General features: G+C 38.1%; 1 protein-coding gene across 2 annotated transcripts in view; it reads right to left on the bottom strand.

Annotated features, from left to right (window-relative positions):
- Nucleotides 1-2,257: 2,257 nt before the first annotated feature.
- The window catches only part of CLTC (clathrin heavy chain), an 81,155-nt gene continuing 67,998 nt past the window's right edge, over nucleotides 2,258-15,414 (bottom strand). Inside the window, exons 20-33 of one of the 2 annotated variants that reach the window (XM_008271197.5) lie at nucleotides 15,203-15,386; nucleotides 14,816-15,008; nucleotides 14,241-14,398; nucleotides 13,283-13,447; nucleotides 13,059-13,166; nucleotides 12,808-12,975; nucleotides 12,537-12,686; nucleotides 12,324-12,455; nucleotides 12,115-12,225; nucleotides 10,974-11,144; nucleotides 10,380-10,601; nucleotides 9,142-9,162; nucleotides 5,491-5,566; nucleotides 2,258-3,290 (exon numbers count right to left, since the gene is read on the bottom strand). In XM_008271197.5, coding sequence (XP_008269419.1) covers nucleotides 3,166-3,290; nucleotides 5,491-5,566; nucleotides 9,142-9,162; nucleotides 10,380-10,601; nucleotides 10,974-11,144; nucleotides 12,115-12,225; nucleotides 12,324-12,455; nucleotides 12,537-12,686; nucleotides 12,808-12,975; nucleotides 13,059-13,166; nucleotides 13,283-13,447; nucleotides 14,241-14,398; nucleotides 14,816-15,008; nucleotides 15,203-15,386 — 1,984 coding nt within the window. In that variant the 3' untranslated portion in view covers nucleotides 2,258-3,165. The remainder of the gene's footprint in view (nucleotides 3,291-5,490; nucleotides 5,567-9,141; nucleotides 9,163-10,379; nucleotides 10,602-10,973; nucleotides 11,145-12,114; nucleotides 12,226-12,323; nucleotides 12,456-12,536; nucleotides 12,687-12,807; nucleotides 12,976-13,058; nucleotides 13,167-13,282; nucleotides 13,448-14,240; nucleotides 14,399-14,815; nucleotides 15,009-15,202; nucleotides 15,387-15,414) is intronic. The other variant, XM_008271198.5, reaches the window with a different exon arrangement.

The raw sequence follows: 15,414 nt of genomic DNA, 5'->3' as shown, positions 1-15,414 counted from the left end.
TATCTCTGCCTTAAGTCTTTGAAGTGTTAATATTTGGAAAAACCACATAAATCAGAAAATCCATTATTTTCCATGTAAGTAGTGCTTAAGTGTTAACATACAATGAGTTTACTGTGGATATAAATGGATTTTTTTTTTTGACAGAGTGGACAGTGAGAGAAACAGAAAGGCCTTCCTTTTCCGTTGGTTCACCCTCCAATGGCCGCTGTGGCCGGCGCTGTAGCCGGCACTGTAGCCAACACACCACGCTGATCCAAAGCTAGGAGCCAGGGGCTTCTCCTGGTCTCTCCCATGCGGGTGCAGGGCCCAAGGACTTGGGCCATCCCCCACTGTACTCCCAGGCCACAGCAGAGAGCTGGACTGGAAGAGGAGCAACCGGGACAGAATCCGGCGCCCCAACCGGATAGAGGGCGGAGGATTAGCCTAGTGAGCCGCGGCGCCGGCTAAACAGATTATTTTAAAAATTTAATTTCTAATCACAGCAAATATCCAGACATAAATGACAGAGTACAGCTCTTTGGGATCCAAAATAATTTAAGCATACTGAACCATTTATAGTGGAAATGTCTAATGTATTAATGGCCATGCCGAAGTACTATGGTACTTCCAAAGTTCAAGGAAATATGCAAGTAAAGTATGTTTATTCTGGTGCAAAAATATTTTGAAATCCAGTTTTTTCATAACATGCATTTTTCCCATGAACTCTCTGAATATTCCACGCAGGCACAGATACCAAATTTTCTGCATCAAAATGAACTTATCTTTTAATTCCATTTCCCATAAACTTGTTTTCAAGAGCCCTAGGAGTTGTCAAGGAGTATCAGGTTTTTTTGTTTTTTGTTTTTTTTTTTACAATGGCTTTGAGTACCAGGCAAGAAAACCATTGAAAGCTTTCTTTCCACTTAAATTTTCCATTAATGTCTTCTTGAGCTTCCAAGGACCAGTACTATTCTCCCTCTTGATTTTTCATGAAGAAAGCGAGCAGAGATCCAGGAACCTAAGTGCAGTAAGCCGTTTTCACAATGACAAGCCAACTAATAGTAAAAGTATGTGTACTATATGTGTATATACTTTCCTTTAGGAAGATGAGGGAGGGATAGAATTAAAAGTGGGAGAAGGGCCTGTGGGTTATTTTTTTAAAAAGATTTATTTATTTATTTGAAAGAGTCATACAGAGAAAGGAGGAGAGGCAGAAAGAGTGGTCTTCCATCTGCTGGTTTACTCCCCAATGGAGCTGTGTCAATCCGAAGCTGGGAGCCAGGAACTTCCCCTGGGTTTTCCACGTGGGTACAGGGGCCCAAAGACCCGGGCCATCCTTACTGCTTTCCCAGCCCACAGCAGAGAGCTGGATCAGAAGTAGAGCAGCTGAGACTCGAACTGGTGCCTATATGGGATGCCAGTGCTGCAGGTGGCAGCTTTACCCACTATGCCACAGCGCTAGCCCCCTAGGTTTTATAGTTTGAAAAACACCTTGATGGGGGCAGGTGTCCAGCAGTTGAGACGTCTGTGTCCCCATATTGGAGTGACTGGGTTCAATACCTGGCTCTGGCTCCTGACTCCTGACTCCACCTTTCTGCTCAAATATTTGGGTTCCTAACACCCATGTGGGAGACCTGGATTAAGTTCTCAGTTTCTGACTTCAGCCCAGTCCTGGTTGTTATGGCATTTGAGGAATGAGCTAGGATAGGAAGTTTTTCCTCTCTCTTTTCTCTGCCTCTTAGATAAAATCAATTTAAAACACAAAAATACTCCTGTGGAGCTTATGGTAATTTGTCTAACAGAATTATAGAGCAATACAAAGCTAGATGAGGGTAGACTAATAAGGGTTAGGGATAATGAAATGAACTTAAAGTAACAATCTCACCTATAAGTTAAAGAGTTGGATTAAAAAAAAAACTATCCATATTATTGGCACTTTATAGTTCATGGTGAGAAACAGCATGTTAACTACATGTTTAAACATAACTTTATTTAGGTTAATAACACCCATGGTTTGTTCATTTAAGTGAAATGCTTTGATAGAAAGCTAAAAAGCCACTTGGTTAAAATGTCATTCGAGACAGAAAATGTAACCCACTGTAGTAGTGAATGGTTCTTCAGACAACTGCACGTGACACAATACATAATGTCTTCAAACTTCCCAATCTTCATTCCTCTGATGCCTCCCTATACTGCCTCAGTATCCAATAGGAAACTACCAAAACTATTACTTCTTTTGGTTTGAGAGTGCTTAATTAAAACTGCATTATGCATGATATTTCCACAGTCCAGTAATTTATTTTAAATTGGAGTAATTTCAGATTCCACAAACAAAACTGGAGAACAGCAATATTTTGTTTGAATTCTCTCTTCTGTACACTCAGTGATCTAAAACACCACAATATCCAACATACACAAACCTCAGGGAGGGGTTAGTAAATACACACAAGATTGGAATCATGGTGCTCTTTGTTCCTGAATGGAATGGTCCCACAGAAAAAGCACAGGATACAGCACAACATAAGGGCACCTGTTACATATGTAGTGAGCAAAACACACTAGCATTTTCTATATGTGTAATGGGAAACCTGCATAGGTTAGAGGGCCTTTTACGCTCATTTAAAAATCAGGCAAGTTGTCTGTACGCATTTTTCAAATAATTTGGAGAGCACTGCAATCCAGTAAAGGATCTGCTGATTAGTGTTGTCTTTGTCGGCACTGACAGTCTTGCATGGTCATATACCAGTATTTTTGCGGTAGCTTTTCTTTGAATAAAAGATTTAAATGCATTTAGACAATACATATTGTAAGCTGTTTACATACACTAAATTTAAGAGATTCAGCATTAGAGTTTCTTTGCTTCTTTAAACACTACAGAGTGCAAATCAGGTTCTTCACAACAGATTGAATATTAAGCAGTTCTTGAAAGAATGAGGGTGGCAAAAAAACCCCAAGTGAATAAAACATTGAAACTATTCCCCTTCGAAAATAAATTCTAAAATGATGTGGAATGTGAGATAAGGTTTTAACATAGGTGACCCCAGTTTATAGTTAGAAACAAAAAGTAGTCCTTCATGAAATAAAGGTTACAAGAACACGCTGCCTGGTTCCCCCCATTATAAACTGAGAAGTGGGTAAATGATGTTTCAGTACGAAAATAGGTGACTACAGGATCAGCTTTCCATCTCACATGCTGTACCCAAAGCCAGGCTGAGGCTGCCCATAGGGTGGTGCAGTATAACCATAACCAAAAGGTGCCTGGGGAGGAACTGCAACACTGGGTCCTGCTGTCAGCATCAGTTGGGGCTGACCTAAAGAGAGAAAAAGCAAAGGGACAGGGGGAAGCAGGGATATGGTAAACTGTTAGCATGGTAAGTCTGTATCATTCCCATCTCCCCCACTAGCAACATAATCACAGCTTACAGGTGGAGACACCTGACCATCACAATGTCACCCTCAGAAGAGTCCTATCTAAAATGCCAGCAAATACAAGGCTGAGAGCCAGAACCTGGTATCATTTACAGCAATATGCACATGGCATGACATGACTGGGCCAGACAACTGCCAACAAACCTATCACATGGTATTTAGTGACAATAAAATGAGTAATTTTAACTGATAACGTTTTAATAGATATCAACTTATAAAACATTTGATTTAAACATATCTAAGCAACCAAAAATAAGACATGTTGAAGTATGTATTAGATATGAAATGTACTAAGATAGGAAATACATAAGAGCACATGCCCTCTACTATGTACTCATGCTATAGTTAACAGTCTTTCTTATGAAAGTTAAACAGTTATTGCCTACATACAGAAAATAAGACCTGTAGAGGACTGGGAATATTTAGAGTGAAAACACCTAGTACCTTTCTTTACTCCCACAAAAACAAGTACATTTCTTCCAGCACGAGTGGCTTCATGTCTCTTTTTTGGGGAGAATGGCCAAAATTGTGCTTAGTGAGCAAATTATTTTGGGAAAGCAGTTTATTGGAAAAAAAATCACCTCTAACCTTGCTACTGATTTCTCTCTCGAAATCCCAAGCCCAATTTCAGTTGCCTCAACACTGATGACAAGCCACATTCAGTACGTATGAACGTTTCTACTGGATTTCCTATGTTGGTTATGTCAAATATCTTGCTTCTGTCTTAAAGAATGCATTTTATGTTTATCTTATCCAACTTTATCAAAACTAACCCCCAAATTTCCCTAATACTTTTATCAAAAATGAGAAAGAGATCAAGAAATTTCTATGTTGTCATTTTCTTCTGTAGCCTGAGATGTCATGGTTGTAGTTTTATGCACCCCTCCAAAGAACACCTGGTTAGAATGCTGTACCTTTCAAATTCACTGTTCAAACAACCCTGGTTCACCAAGTATGACATGGAAAGGTGAAGTAATTTAGACATTCTGATCTAAGAAGAAATTCAAGTGCCTTACATATTCATTTGAAAGTTTGAAAATCTCTCTCAGGGGCCAGAGTTGTAGCACAGCAGATTAAGTGTTGCCTGCAACACTGGCATCCCCTACAGGTACCAGTACAAGTCCTGGATATTCCACTTCTGATCCAGCTCTGCTAATCACCTGGAAGGGCAGCAGCTGATAGCCAAGGTGCTTAGACCCCTGCCACCACATGAGGGGCCTAGATGGCGTTCCAGGCTCCTGGCTTCAACCTAGGTCAAATCTGGGAAGTAAACTAGCAGATGGAGGATACCTCCTCCACCTCCACCTGTCTCTAACTCTGCCTATGGAAAAAATAACCAAAAAAATCCTCTCTGCCTTGCAAGTTCTCAAATGGAAATTCTACTCAGTTCTCTGTTCCAGTAAAAAACTTAAAGTGAGGCTGTATTTTTTTAAAAAGATTATTTGAAAGGCAGAGTTACAAAGAGAGAGAAAGACATCTTCCATCTGCTCGTTCACTCCCCAAATGGCCTCAACAGGCTGGAGCTGCGCCAATCTGAGGCCAGGAGCCAGGCACTTCTGAGTCTCCCATGTGGTTCCAGGGGCCCAAATACTTGGGTCATCTTCCACTGCTTCCCCAGGTGCATTAGCAGGGAGCTGGATTGGAAATGGGGCAGCCAGGACTCAAACCGGTGCCTATATGGAATGCCAGTGTTGCAGGTGGCAGCTTTACCTGCTATGCCACAGTGCCAGTCCCGAGGCTGTATTCTTTATGTAAAGTATACTAAAGGCAGCCTTGCAATATTTGATCACTTCCTATCTTCTGAAAAGAAAATCCATTCTTTCTCAGTAATTTAAGAGCAAGTACAGGGAGGTTTAAGTAATCTTAAGTGTAATTGCTTTTGAGCTATCACTTATATTTAAGATTATTTTAGTGAATAATGTAAATGCCTGTGTTAAGACTGGCTCTCAGGAAATGCTGGTGGGAGGAGGAGGTATTCCCTGACTCAGCATGCCAGCTGCATTTTGGAAACCTGTTCTATTTCTAGCTGAGGCAGCATCGCTAAAGAATTCTACCTAATGGATAAGATTTAAGAGAAATTACCATAAACAATGGGTTGTGTCTCTGTAGCTTGTTCTTCTTCTTTTCTCAATGATTCTGAAGCATCTAATTTATCCACCTGGAGAAAAATAGGTTATGTTAATTAGAACCCCCAAAATATTATAAACCTAGGTTTATGGCAGAAAGTGGAAAAGCCTTAGTATGTTAAATTCTGTCAAAATAAAACAGACTAGAAAGAACATTCTCAGGCCCCCTCAAATTCAACGGCAATGTTCATACTTCAGTCAAGGTGGTTTTCAGCACTGTCATTATAAACCCTCAGAAGGGAGGGATTTATAAATGCCATAAAAGCTCACGCCAGGCTAAAACTGGGCATGCTAGGATGCAGCCTGAGGGAGGGAGAAAACAGGAAGTAACCATTTTTTCCAATGAAGTTTTAAATCTATCAAAGGTAATAATGAACTCATGAACCAGCAAGACTTCCCTCAACAAAGGAAATGGTATTGCAAAAAGTAAAATGAGTCTAATGACTAGATAAGTACGTGTACAGAGCAGCTGATCTCTACAAACTGCACAGCTTCTGCTCATACTGGTTACAGGTGCATGCTGAAGCCTAAGACTCAAGTGGTTCCACATTCAATCTTTTTGGTATGAAGACAGGCTGTATGCACACTTTACTGCCACAGGCATTATTTTTTATTAAGTAAATAGGAAAGCCTGATTTTGTCCCAACTTCTTTGCGAAGAAAACATTTTCTTATAATTAAGCCAAAGTAGTAAATGGCTATTATATGCTACTTACTCTATGTCAAAGTAGATAGTAACAGCCAGAAATAATTCTGTAGAGGAGTCCAATGTATTAATGAAAGAAAGGAACAAAAATACCTTAACACATCTACTCCCTAGTTGTGTGACCTTGGCAGACTATTGCACTGGTGCTCTAATTTCCTTCTCTTTCATGTATTATGAGAAAGTTGAACGAAATCATCCATCTCATGCTAATATAATTTGATTTCTACAATTCAGTGATGAATTGGAAGAGACAGTAGGACCCTAGGGTCAGGAAATCTGTATCATGCGTCTTCCATTGCCTTTCACACTGTATTTACAAGTTGGTACTGTAACCAAAGTATTACAGTTAATTGGTATATATTACACTCTAAGTAAATCTAAATTTCAAACCCCAGTGTTATCTATTACTAGTGGTTTTCAAAGTTCCTGGGTGAGACTGGGGAGCCAAGTGCATTTGTGAATGGCCATTGCATGTTTATTCTTGAAAAAGTAGTGAAATAGTGAAAATCACTCACAAAAACAAACATGCAGATTAGGTAAACAAATTATCAAAACCAGGTGCTAAAAAGGTTAAAGCAACAGCTTGTTTCCATTTGAAGCTATTAGAATAGGGTCTGAGTCTTAACACAGGCCATTAAAGTTAGGACATGACTTTGTATTTTAATTGTTTCATGCCAATAAATATAAGTAAAACTTATCTCAATGTGTCAGGGAACTGAAAGCCTGAGAAAAGCCTAAGTAGACTCTGGACGTCTTCAGATGAAAAGTGGTTTGTCTACCACAGAAGATGGGGTAGTTTGTTTTTGTACACTGTTATCCTATTTTACAGACTGAATGATCACACTACAAATCATCCCAGTATCAAATTAAAGACTATCATTAAGTATAAGCACAATGTTAAATACCCACTGTTCGGCATCCAAACTTAAAATAAAAATTGTTACAGCTATCGAATTTAAAGCACACTTCTGTGCCATCAAGGGTCAGATGGGGGTTTTACTAAACCGGTATCCAAGAGTGAACTATAGGAGTTAGGCAGAAAAATTACATGGATGCCTGTACATTAATAACTTCTAAGAAAAATGAAGTAACCAAAAACCACCATAATACATTTCAGGACTTTCAAGGAAAAGAATCTAAAGTGAACTAACACCTGTTTAAAAAATTAATGTCTGACTCAGATGTTGAACACAGAAATCCTATTACAGAAATACATGGAAGACTTAGAAAAGCTAGCAATACCACAATGCCCAGGCATAGATACAGGCAGGTTGGTTGTAAGAGGGGAAAAAACAACAAAAATTCTGAAGGAATAGCATCAAGTTAAGCAAAAAGTTTTTGATTTTTCTATGTAATAGGACAGCCTCTGGCACAGTAACATCCAATTTGTTTCCACTAACCCAATTTAGATTGCTCAAAAAAGGAAAGCAGAGAAGGCTTTTATGAACACAAGCTTTTGTTAAGAGCTGTAACAAAAGTTTCTGATCCTTGCATTAAAAATGAAAAATTACAGGTAAGCAAGTCACCGAATTCAGTTCCATCTGTGCTACTGAAAATTCACTAAAAGGCTTTTCCACAGGGACTGCAATATGCTGCAGAGGAAAAGTTAACATGCAGTCAGTTATTCTGGTGTATGTGTGCATGAAAAAAAGGCAAAAGTACTGAAGCAAGAAGTGAGATCTGAGGATGACTGTTGCTATACAGGCTCTCAAGAAACACACACAGCCCACAGCAATGCTATAGTTTCAAAGTAGTATGATGTAATCGCAATGACTTGTACATGCTTGATTGAGAACAATGCATAACACTGCAGTTCAATTACCTATTTTTTCACACACACGCTTTCTAACTGCCTTGCTTACTAGCTGCTGAAGGGTCTCACACACAATGCATTTTACTCAGGTTTGCCCTAAGTTCCAGTGGTGACTCCAGTTTGGTTCAATATAATCCCAAGGCTTTGTCCCCACTTAAATACTTTTCAATTTGTTTCAACTCTCCTTTACCTTCCCATCCTTTTCTAACCAGAATTTGGAAGTTTATTGTTTTATTTATATAAGATGGAGACAAGCCAATGAAGGCAGCAGCACCCAAAAGGTGCCTCAATTTGACCTCTGACAAGCCAAGTGATTGAAGAGAGCGCAAATTTTAGGTATCTTAAGTTATGTACCTTATTTCAGGAAGAAGTCAATATTGCTTTGTTATCAACAGAAATAATCCATATTGCTTAGCAACAATTACAGCAAACTTGGCTCTCATATAAAAAGGTTTTGAGTCTTCTTAAAAATAGACTAGCACCATAAGAACTGGACACCTGGAGAAACATGAGGAAAGTCTCTTCGGAAGCAGCTAGTATCTCTTCTATCTACTTTCAGCAAAAAATTAGTAAGAATCAAGAGATCAGAAACTGGATCACAGTCCTTCAATATAAAAAAAAAACCCCAAAAAACCTTTTAGGGCATGTATACACATATATAAATTCAACAACTGTCAGGAAGCTCACAAAATAAAACCAGAGGCTGTTTTAATTTATTTCAAGTTATTAAGAAACTCCTACTACAGTCAGATACCCTGACAAGGAAAAGAAATTTCCTGATAGTTTAGAATTAATATGAAAACTCACCAAGCTCAGTTTTTAATAACGTATTTAAGACAGACTGTGAACCAACTACTGATTAGCCTCCTGCCCTTCCTAAAGCCTATTAGCCGATTAGTAGCAAACATCTACTAATGTCCTACAGCTCTATTATCGTTATGTTTCAAGGGACTTGCAGAGGCTTTAGTGAAAATTTATTGGGGGGGAAAAAGCAGCAGCAGCAGTGTAGAAAAGGAAGGAAAAAAAAATCATGCAAATTCCTTAGACTTAGTCCTCCAGACTTAAAGATGGAAAAGAATCAACTTTCACCTTTTCCTTTATTGCATCAACCTGCAAAGGAATTCAGAAGGTGCAGCTTAGAAAAAAAATCAAATTCCATATTGAGCATAAAAAGGTAGAATCAGCAACAAAGGTTTAGGGAGAAACATCTAACCACTAAAAAAGTATAAGAGAAGTGAAAATAAAGGGCATACTGGAAGCAAAATGGAGAAATTTTTTTTTAACTTCAGAGCTTATTGCAGAAGAATTTATGCTACAGTCAGTGTGAAAGAAAGCAGCTTAATCACTAGTAAAATTTACGGCACTTAGGTTAACAGCAGCTTAGAGCCAGGTCTCAAAAGTTGGTATAATGCATAAGAAAAGAAGCTATTCTCATGTAAGCTAAGATAGGGCAAACTGTTTTTACCTCTTACACTGAACTTTACAAAGAAAATGTTAATTCTTTAAGAACTGTAACCAAATACAACAGTATTTAATTAGGTGATATCTTAAGGAAAACTTCAGTGTCCTGGGGGTTGTGAATAGTGCTTTCTATCCCCCTTTAGTCATGCTGAAGGTATCAGACGTGAGACTCTGATTTTAAGCCTTTTTTTTTTTTTTTTTTTTTTGACAAAATGGATCCTTTGTAATCATTTTAAAATGTTCTAAAACCAGAAAGCTAAAAACTGTTAAGGATAAGGTGAATAAAAAAATAACATTTAAAAGGGACACTAAGATTAACAAGTCAATTTTATAAGGTAGATTATACCCCCAGCTTGTTCTAGTTGTTTTAAGAAACGTGGTTAATTATTAACCTCCTATGATATTTTAAAGTCAGGGGTTATATCAAAAATTGTGAAAATCAACCAGATGTTAAGAAGCCATATACAGTTTTCCCAGGGGGAACAGGCACAGACATTAAAGTCAGGAACAAACCAAATAAAGGGAAATTTAAAATATTAGTTATGGCCACCTAAGTTACAATGATTTTGATTTTTCCTATTTTGATACATTTTTATCACATGTTAATAGACAACGAAATACGGAATATGATTATTCATTGCCAGAAATACACTAAGGGTAAATATTCTGACAAGTTATGATTGTACTCTTTCCAACAAATGTCATTTGTTAGCTAATAAAAATTTCTAAAAAACAGGAATATTTTATCATCACCTAAATTACTTACTTCTACTAGAGAAAAAAAAATTTGAAAAAATAGACCTGTAAGTAGATTTTTATATATCCTCAAGACAGTTAGATCTGAATATGCTCAGAGGTATCATTACCTTTGTCAAGTATTCCTTCATGACCTGGATGAAATAGGGCATGGCAAAATCCATGATATTGTGCCTCCATGCGGTTTCCAGGACAACATCTGGCCTTAAAAGATCGTAACAAGTAAAGAGACAAGCTCCAAAGCATTCTCTTTTTTCTTCCTGCAAAAACCACTGTAGAAGTTCTTCGGCCAGCTCAGTATCCTTAGATTCAGAGGCATACTGCATTGCATCCTATTCAAAGTCAATAATGAAGGTCAAACATTAAATTCAAGCATGCTCATTTGGTAAACCAAATATACAATGGAAAACTCTTCAGAAACTTAAATCTGGGTTTGCAAGGTGGGGGGAAAAGAACCCTCCAGTTATATAATTAAATTAAAATTCTGAGGATAGAGAAAGGCTACATTTCTGTTTTACGGAGAGCTTTGTACTAAACTTAAAACAGCCTCCCAGAGTTAAGAAACCTACTGACTAAATTACCATCTCCTCAAGTGTGAGTTTCACGTCAACTCTTATATTCATAAAGCTAATTTTTATAGATCAGAATTATTTGCAATACACCATTTTAGGCGTTAACATCCCCACCCCACCAACTTTATCAACCTTGTAAAGGCTGTCTTTCTTGCACAGCTCTACGCTCTGTTTCCAGCGATTGTTGCCTTTGAAGAGATAAGCAGCAATTCTTCTGAACTCAATGAGTTCGTGTTTTTCCAAACGCTGAGCAAGTGAAATATTGTCGAAGTTGTCATAAGCATCTATTGATGTTCGCAGAGCCTTAAGAGAAATAAAGCCATCCAAATCAGCGTATTATTTTAGTTTAACACTCATGTTCCATATTTACTAGTTACTGTATCATGTTATATGACAGCCTAGAGTCAAGCATCAAATTACAAAGTTAGAATATGTGAAGAGGTATCAAGTTTCTGCAATCTAATTTTATAACAATAAAGTCCTCAAGTATACTGCAAGATTTTCCAAAGGTACAGTTTTCTACAGTTTTTAGTATTTAAGGACTAACTTGAATGGATATGAAATTTTGAGTGTCTGGGTTACTATCCTAGTATAGCCACCAATTACAACTTCCTGTTAGGGAAACCCTGGGAGATAGCTGTGATGGTTCACAAATTAGGTACTAGACTCCCACGTGGGAGACCTGGAGCAAGTTTCTGGCTCCTGGCTTCAGCCCCAGCCCTCCTCAGTTATCATGGGCATTTGGGGAGTCAATCAGCAGGTGGAGTTAGCTGTGTCAGTGTCTGTATCTCAGAATAAAATTTAAGATTTTATCAATTCTGGGGGTAAGCATTATGGTGCAGCCATTTAAGCTGCCACTTGAGACACCAGCATTCCATATCAGAGAGCCAGGCTGAGCCCTGATTGCTCCTCTTTCAAACCAGCTTCCTGTTAATATATGTGGAAAAGCAGAGAAGATGGCCTAAGTACTTGGGCCCCTGACACTCATGTGGGAGACCAGGATGCAGTTCCTGGCTCCTGGCTTCAGCCTGGCCCAGACCTAGCTCTTGTGACAATTTGGGGAGTGAATCAGTGGATGGAAGATCTGTCATTCTGTTTTTCAAATAAGCATAAATTATCAATTCTGAGAACCTTACTAAATTTAGATCTTAGACACATAAATGTTTATAATCCTAAGGAGAAAGGGTTTTATTTTTACTGTAGAACATTAACAAACTTTGTATCTCAATTGTAACCTGATTTTTGGGAAGGTGCAAGAATCAAAAGGTTTTACCTGATAATCCTCTTCAGTAATGAAGAGGTTATTCAATGACTCATTCACAGATTTGTTGTTGTGGTTCTGAACGGAACGCAAATATGGTTTCACCAGTGGTAGCTGTTTAACCTTTAAAATAAAGTTTGTTATAAACACAGCAAATTGTTGGAATTCCAGAGACAAAAGTTAAACTTCCTTGATAATGATGCTTGGTTTAAAATTATTACCTTGCTGAAATAATTGACTGCACGAGTGTGATCCAGCCGTGGAGACAGCACCATCAACAAATCATTTAACAAGAGAGGTTTGAATTCTAAGTAGAACTGTATTGCTCTGTAGTAGAGCTCCACATTGGCAACCTAAAAATCCAAACATTGTCAGAGTTATTTTTCAGTGAGCTGTCTCCTTCTGAAGATTACCTTCTGAAGATGGCACCATACCTTGGTAATGATATCTTTGAACTGTCCTTCTTTCCATGCATCAGTTGGATGAGTCATCATGGTAATTATGGCATTATCATATTCTTCATACTTGTCATACAAAAATACCAGTTCTGCCCAAAGGTGGGCTTGTTCTGCAGCTCTTAGCACCTAGATGAGAAAGATTTAATTGCTTTATATGTGGATTTCTAACAAAAAACTACATAATCGCATATTTTTAAAGCGTTAGTTTTAGCTACATAGTAGCTTCACAATGGTAAACACTGGTTACCTTAGGAATGTTCACTCTGGACCAGAAAAGCTCCAGGTGTTCCCTCATTTTCTGTGGCTTAAATTTAGAATACAGAATAGCTAATTCAGTAAACATTCCCATGTGAGCTCGCTCAAGTCCCAGTGCTGCTTCCAACATGGTTATCAGTTCTTCAAAATAGCCTCGATCCTAAGGAAGAAAAACGTGCAATTAAAGATGAGAATATCTGTGGCAAAGGGTCTCAGTTAACAGAGAAGACTCCTATTCATTACCTGATAGTAGTTGATCAGTTCCTCTAATTCATCTGCATGTACAACAATATGGAGTCCACACATTTGAGCAAGACGGAACTCTTTCCCATCTACACAGGCAAAGCAGACCTAAAATAAACATTTCCATTATGTGAATTCAAATGTAAATTATAATTAATTCAACTCTTTAGTATGAAGATTATTTCTACACAGAATCTTAATTTTTCATTCAAACTTTAGTTTACCTCTTTCCATGTTCGAGTACTGTTAGCTTTCCTAGCTCCATCAACAGCTGCCTGATATTCACCTAGGTGAACCAGAGTGGATGCTAAGCGTCCAAAATTAGAAACATTGTTGTATAACAACTTAGCAGCATCATACATTTTTTCATCATAACAACGATCACCAACCTGAAAAAATAAAAAACATAATCCACATTCAATAAGATAGTAGCCTTAGCTTAATTCTCTTTTCAAATTTACATCTTAATTAAGAAACAATCTGTTTTCCTGCAAGAATTTTCCTTGGGGTTCTTCAGTTGGGATATTTTGATTCTACTAAGCTAATAAAGTTGCTCAACTACTTATTTAAGATTTATTTATTTTGGAACTCAGAGTTACAGAGAGAGGGGGAGAGAAGGTGAGAGGGAGAGAATCTTCCATCCACTAGTTTACTCCCCAGATGGCCACAATGGCCAGTGGTAGGTCAGGTCAGAGCCAGGAGCCAAGAGCTTCATCCAGGTCTCCCACATGGGTAGCAGGGACCCAGGCAATTGGGACATTTTCTGCTGCTTTCTCATTAGCAGGTAGCTGGATAGGAAGTAGTGCAACTAGGATTCAAACCGGTGCCCATATGGTATATAGGTAGTAGCTTTACCTGCTATACCACAACACCACACCACCCTCCCTTTGTGGGAAAGATTTATTTATTTTGAGTTAAGAGCTACCCAGAGAGAGGCAGAGACAGAGTATTTTTTACAGCTTTAAGATGCTATTACAATGCTCGTTAGAGAATTTGGGAACAATATCTAGCTCTGGCTCCTGAGTCCAGCTTCCCACTAAGGTAAACCTAGGAAACAGTAGTGATAGCTCAAACAATTGGGGTCCTGGCTACTGTGGGCTTATGGAGAATAAACAGTTTAGAATTCTCTAATAAATAATAAGTAAATAAAGACTGGGAAGAATGTATGAACAGGAAACCCACTTGCTGGATGTGAGCATTGTTTGGCCCATTGATGAACTCTTCTAACTCCGCGAGACGGTTAGTTTTGGCCAGTGCAAATATCAACTCCGTCTCCACATAAGACTCTCGGGCCTTTTTACGGGCCATCTGCAAGTACTTCACCAGCTCTTCCCAGTTTCCTAAGTACAGAAAAAGAAAAAATAAATCCGAACACTAGCATCCTAGCATATTTTATCACCCAAGTAAATGAGAATTGCTCTAAATTGCCTTTTAAAGGAAACATTACAGAGAATAACAAATGTGAACCATGCAATGCATCTAAAATTTCAAATATGCTATTAAATATCTGTATTATCACTGACCAAATAAACAACTGAATTGCTTTTTCATTTACGGTTGTAAGATGAGAACTTGTAGACTACAAAACAGAAAATTAATCTTCGTCACATATCTTTAAGTTCATGAAATGCAGCCTGTCTTTAGCTGGACTAAGATGGAAGGATGTAAGTTTTTCAGAATTCAATTCCTAGTTGAAAGGAAATGCTTAGCATGATCATTTTCTGAGGTCTCAAGCACATCAAGGTAACAAGTCATACCACTAGTATTGGCAGCCTGAACGACTTCCATGTATGATGAAGGATCATCAGCTTTAATGTAAGAATCAATGGCTTCTTTCACCATTCCTTTCTGCAACTGGGCTTTTGCAAGTTGACTCCAGACCGCAGGTTCATTGCAGCGTTCAGCAAACTCATATGCCCGGTCCAAGTTTCCAATATGTTCAATCAAGACCTAGGCAATCCATTTTTAAATTATATTTACAGTAAAACGGGTCTTAACCAAAGCAATTACATTTAGGCTGTTAGCACTGTATTGCCTTTCTACTCCACAGTAATTAGTTATGCCCAACCTCATAGGTCAATGCATGCTCTGAATAAAAACAAGGCATTACATTAATTCAATTTACATAGAATCTGAAGATATACCTGCACTGCTGAAGTATTGACATCAAATTTCCGGAAAATAGCAAATGCTTCTTCAAAGAGCTCATTGCTGATGGCAATATTGGCAATATCTGGAGCATCATAATTATCCAGGCGGTTAATATACTCCATAACACGTGTACGGTCAGCCTTAATTGCAGTGAGAATGAGGAGATTTTGCAAATTCCTTTAAGAAAGAAAGACATTCAGCTTCT

Source organism: Oryctolagus cuniculus, chromosome 17, assembly GCF_051225735.1.
Source record: "Oryctolagus cuniculus isolate XC-2025 breed Fujian yellow rabbit chromosome 17, ASM5122573v1, whole genome shotgun sequence".
Classification (NCBI taxonomy): domain Eukaryota; kingdom Metazoa; phylum Chordata; class Mammalia; order Lagomorpha; family Leporidae; genus Oryctolagus; species Oryctolagus cuniculus.
The sequence above is the reverse complement of the archived record's forward strand: the minus strand, read 5'-3'. Positions and strand labels throughout refer to the sequence as shown.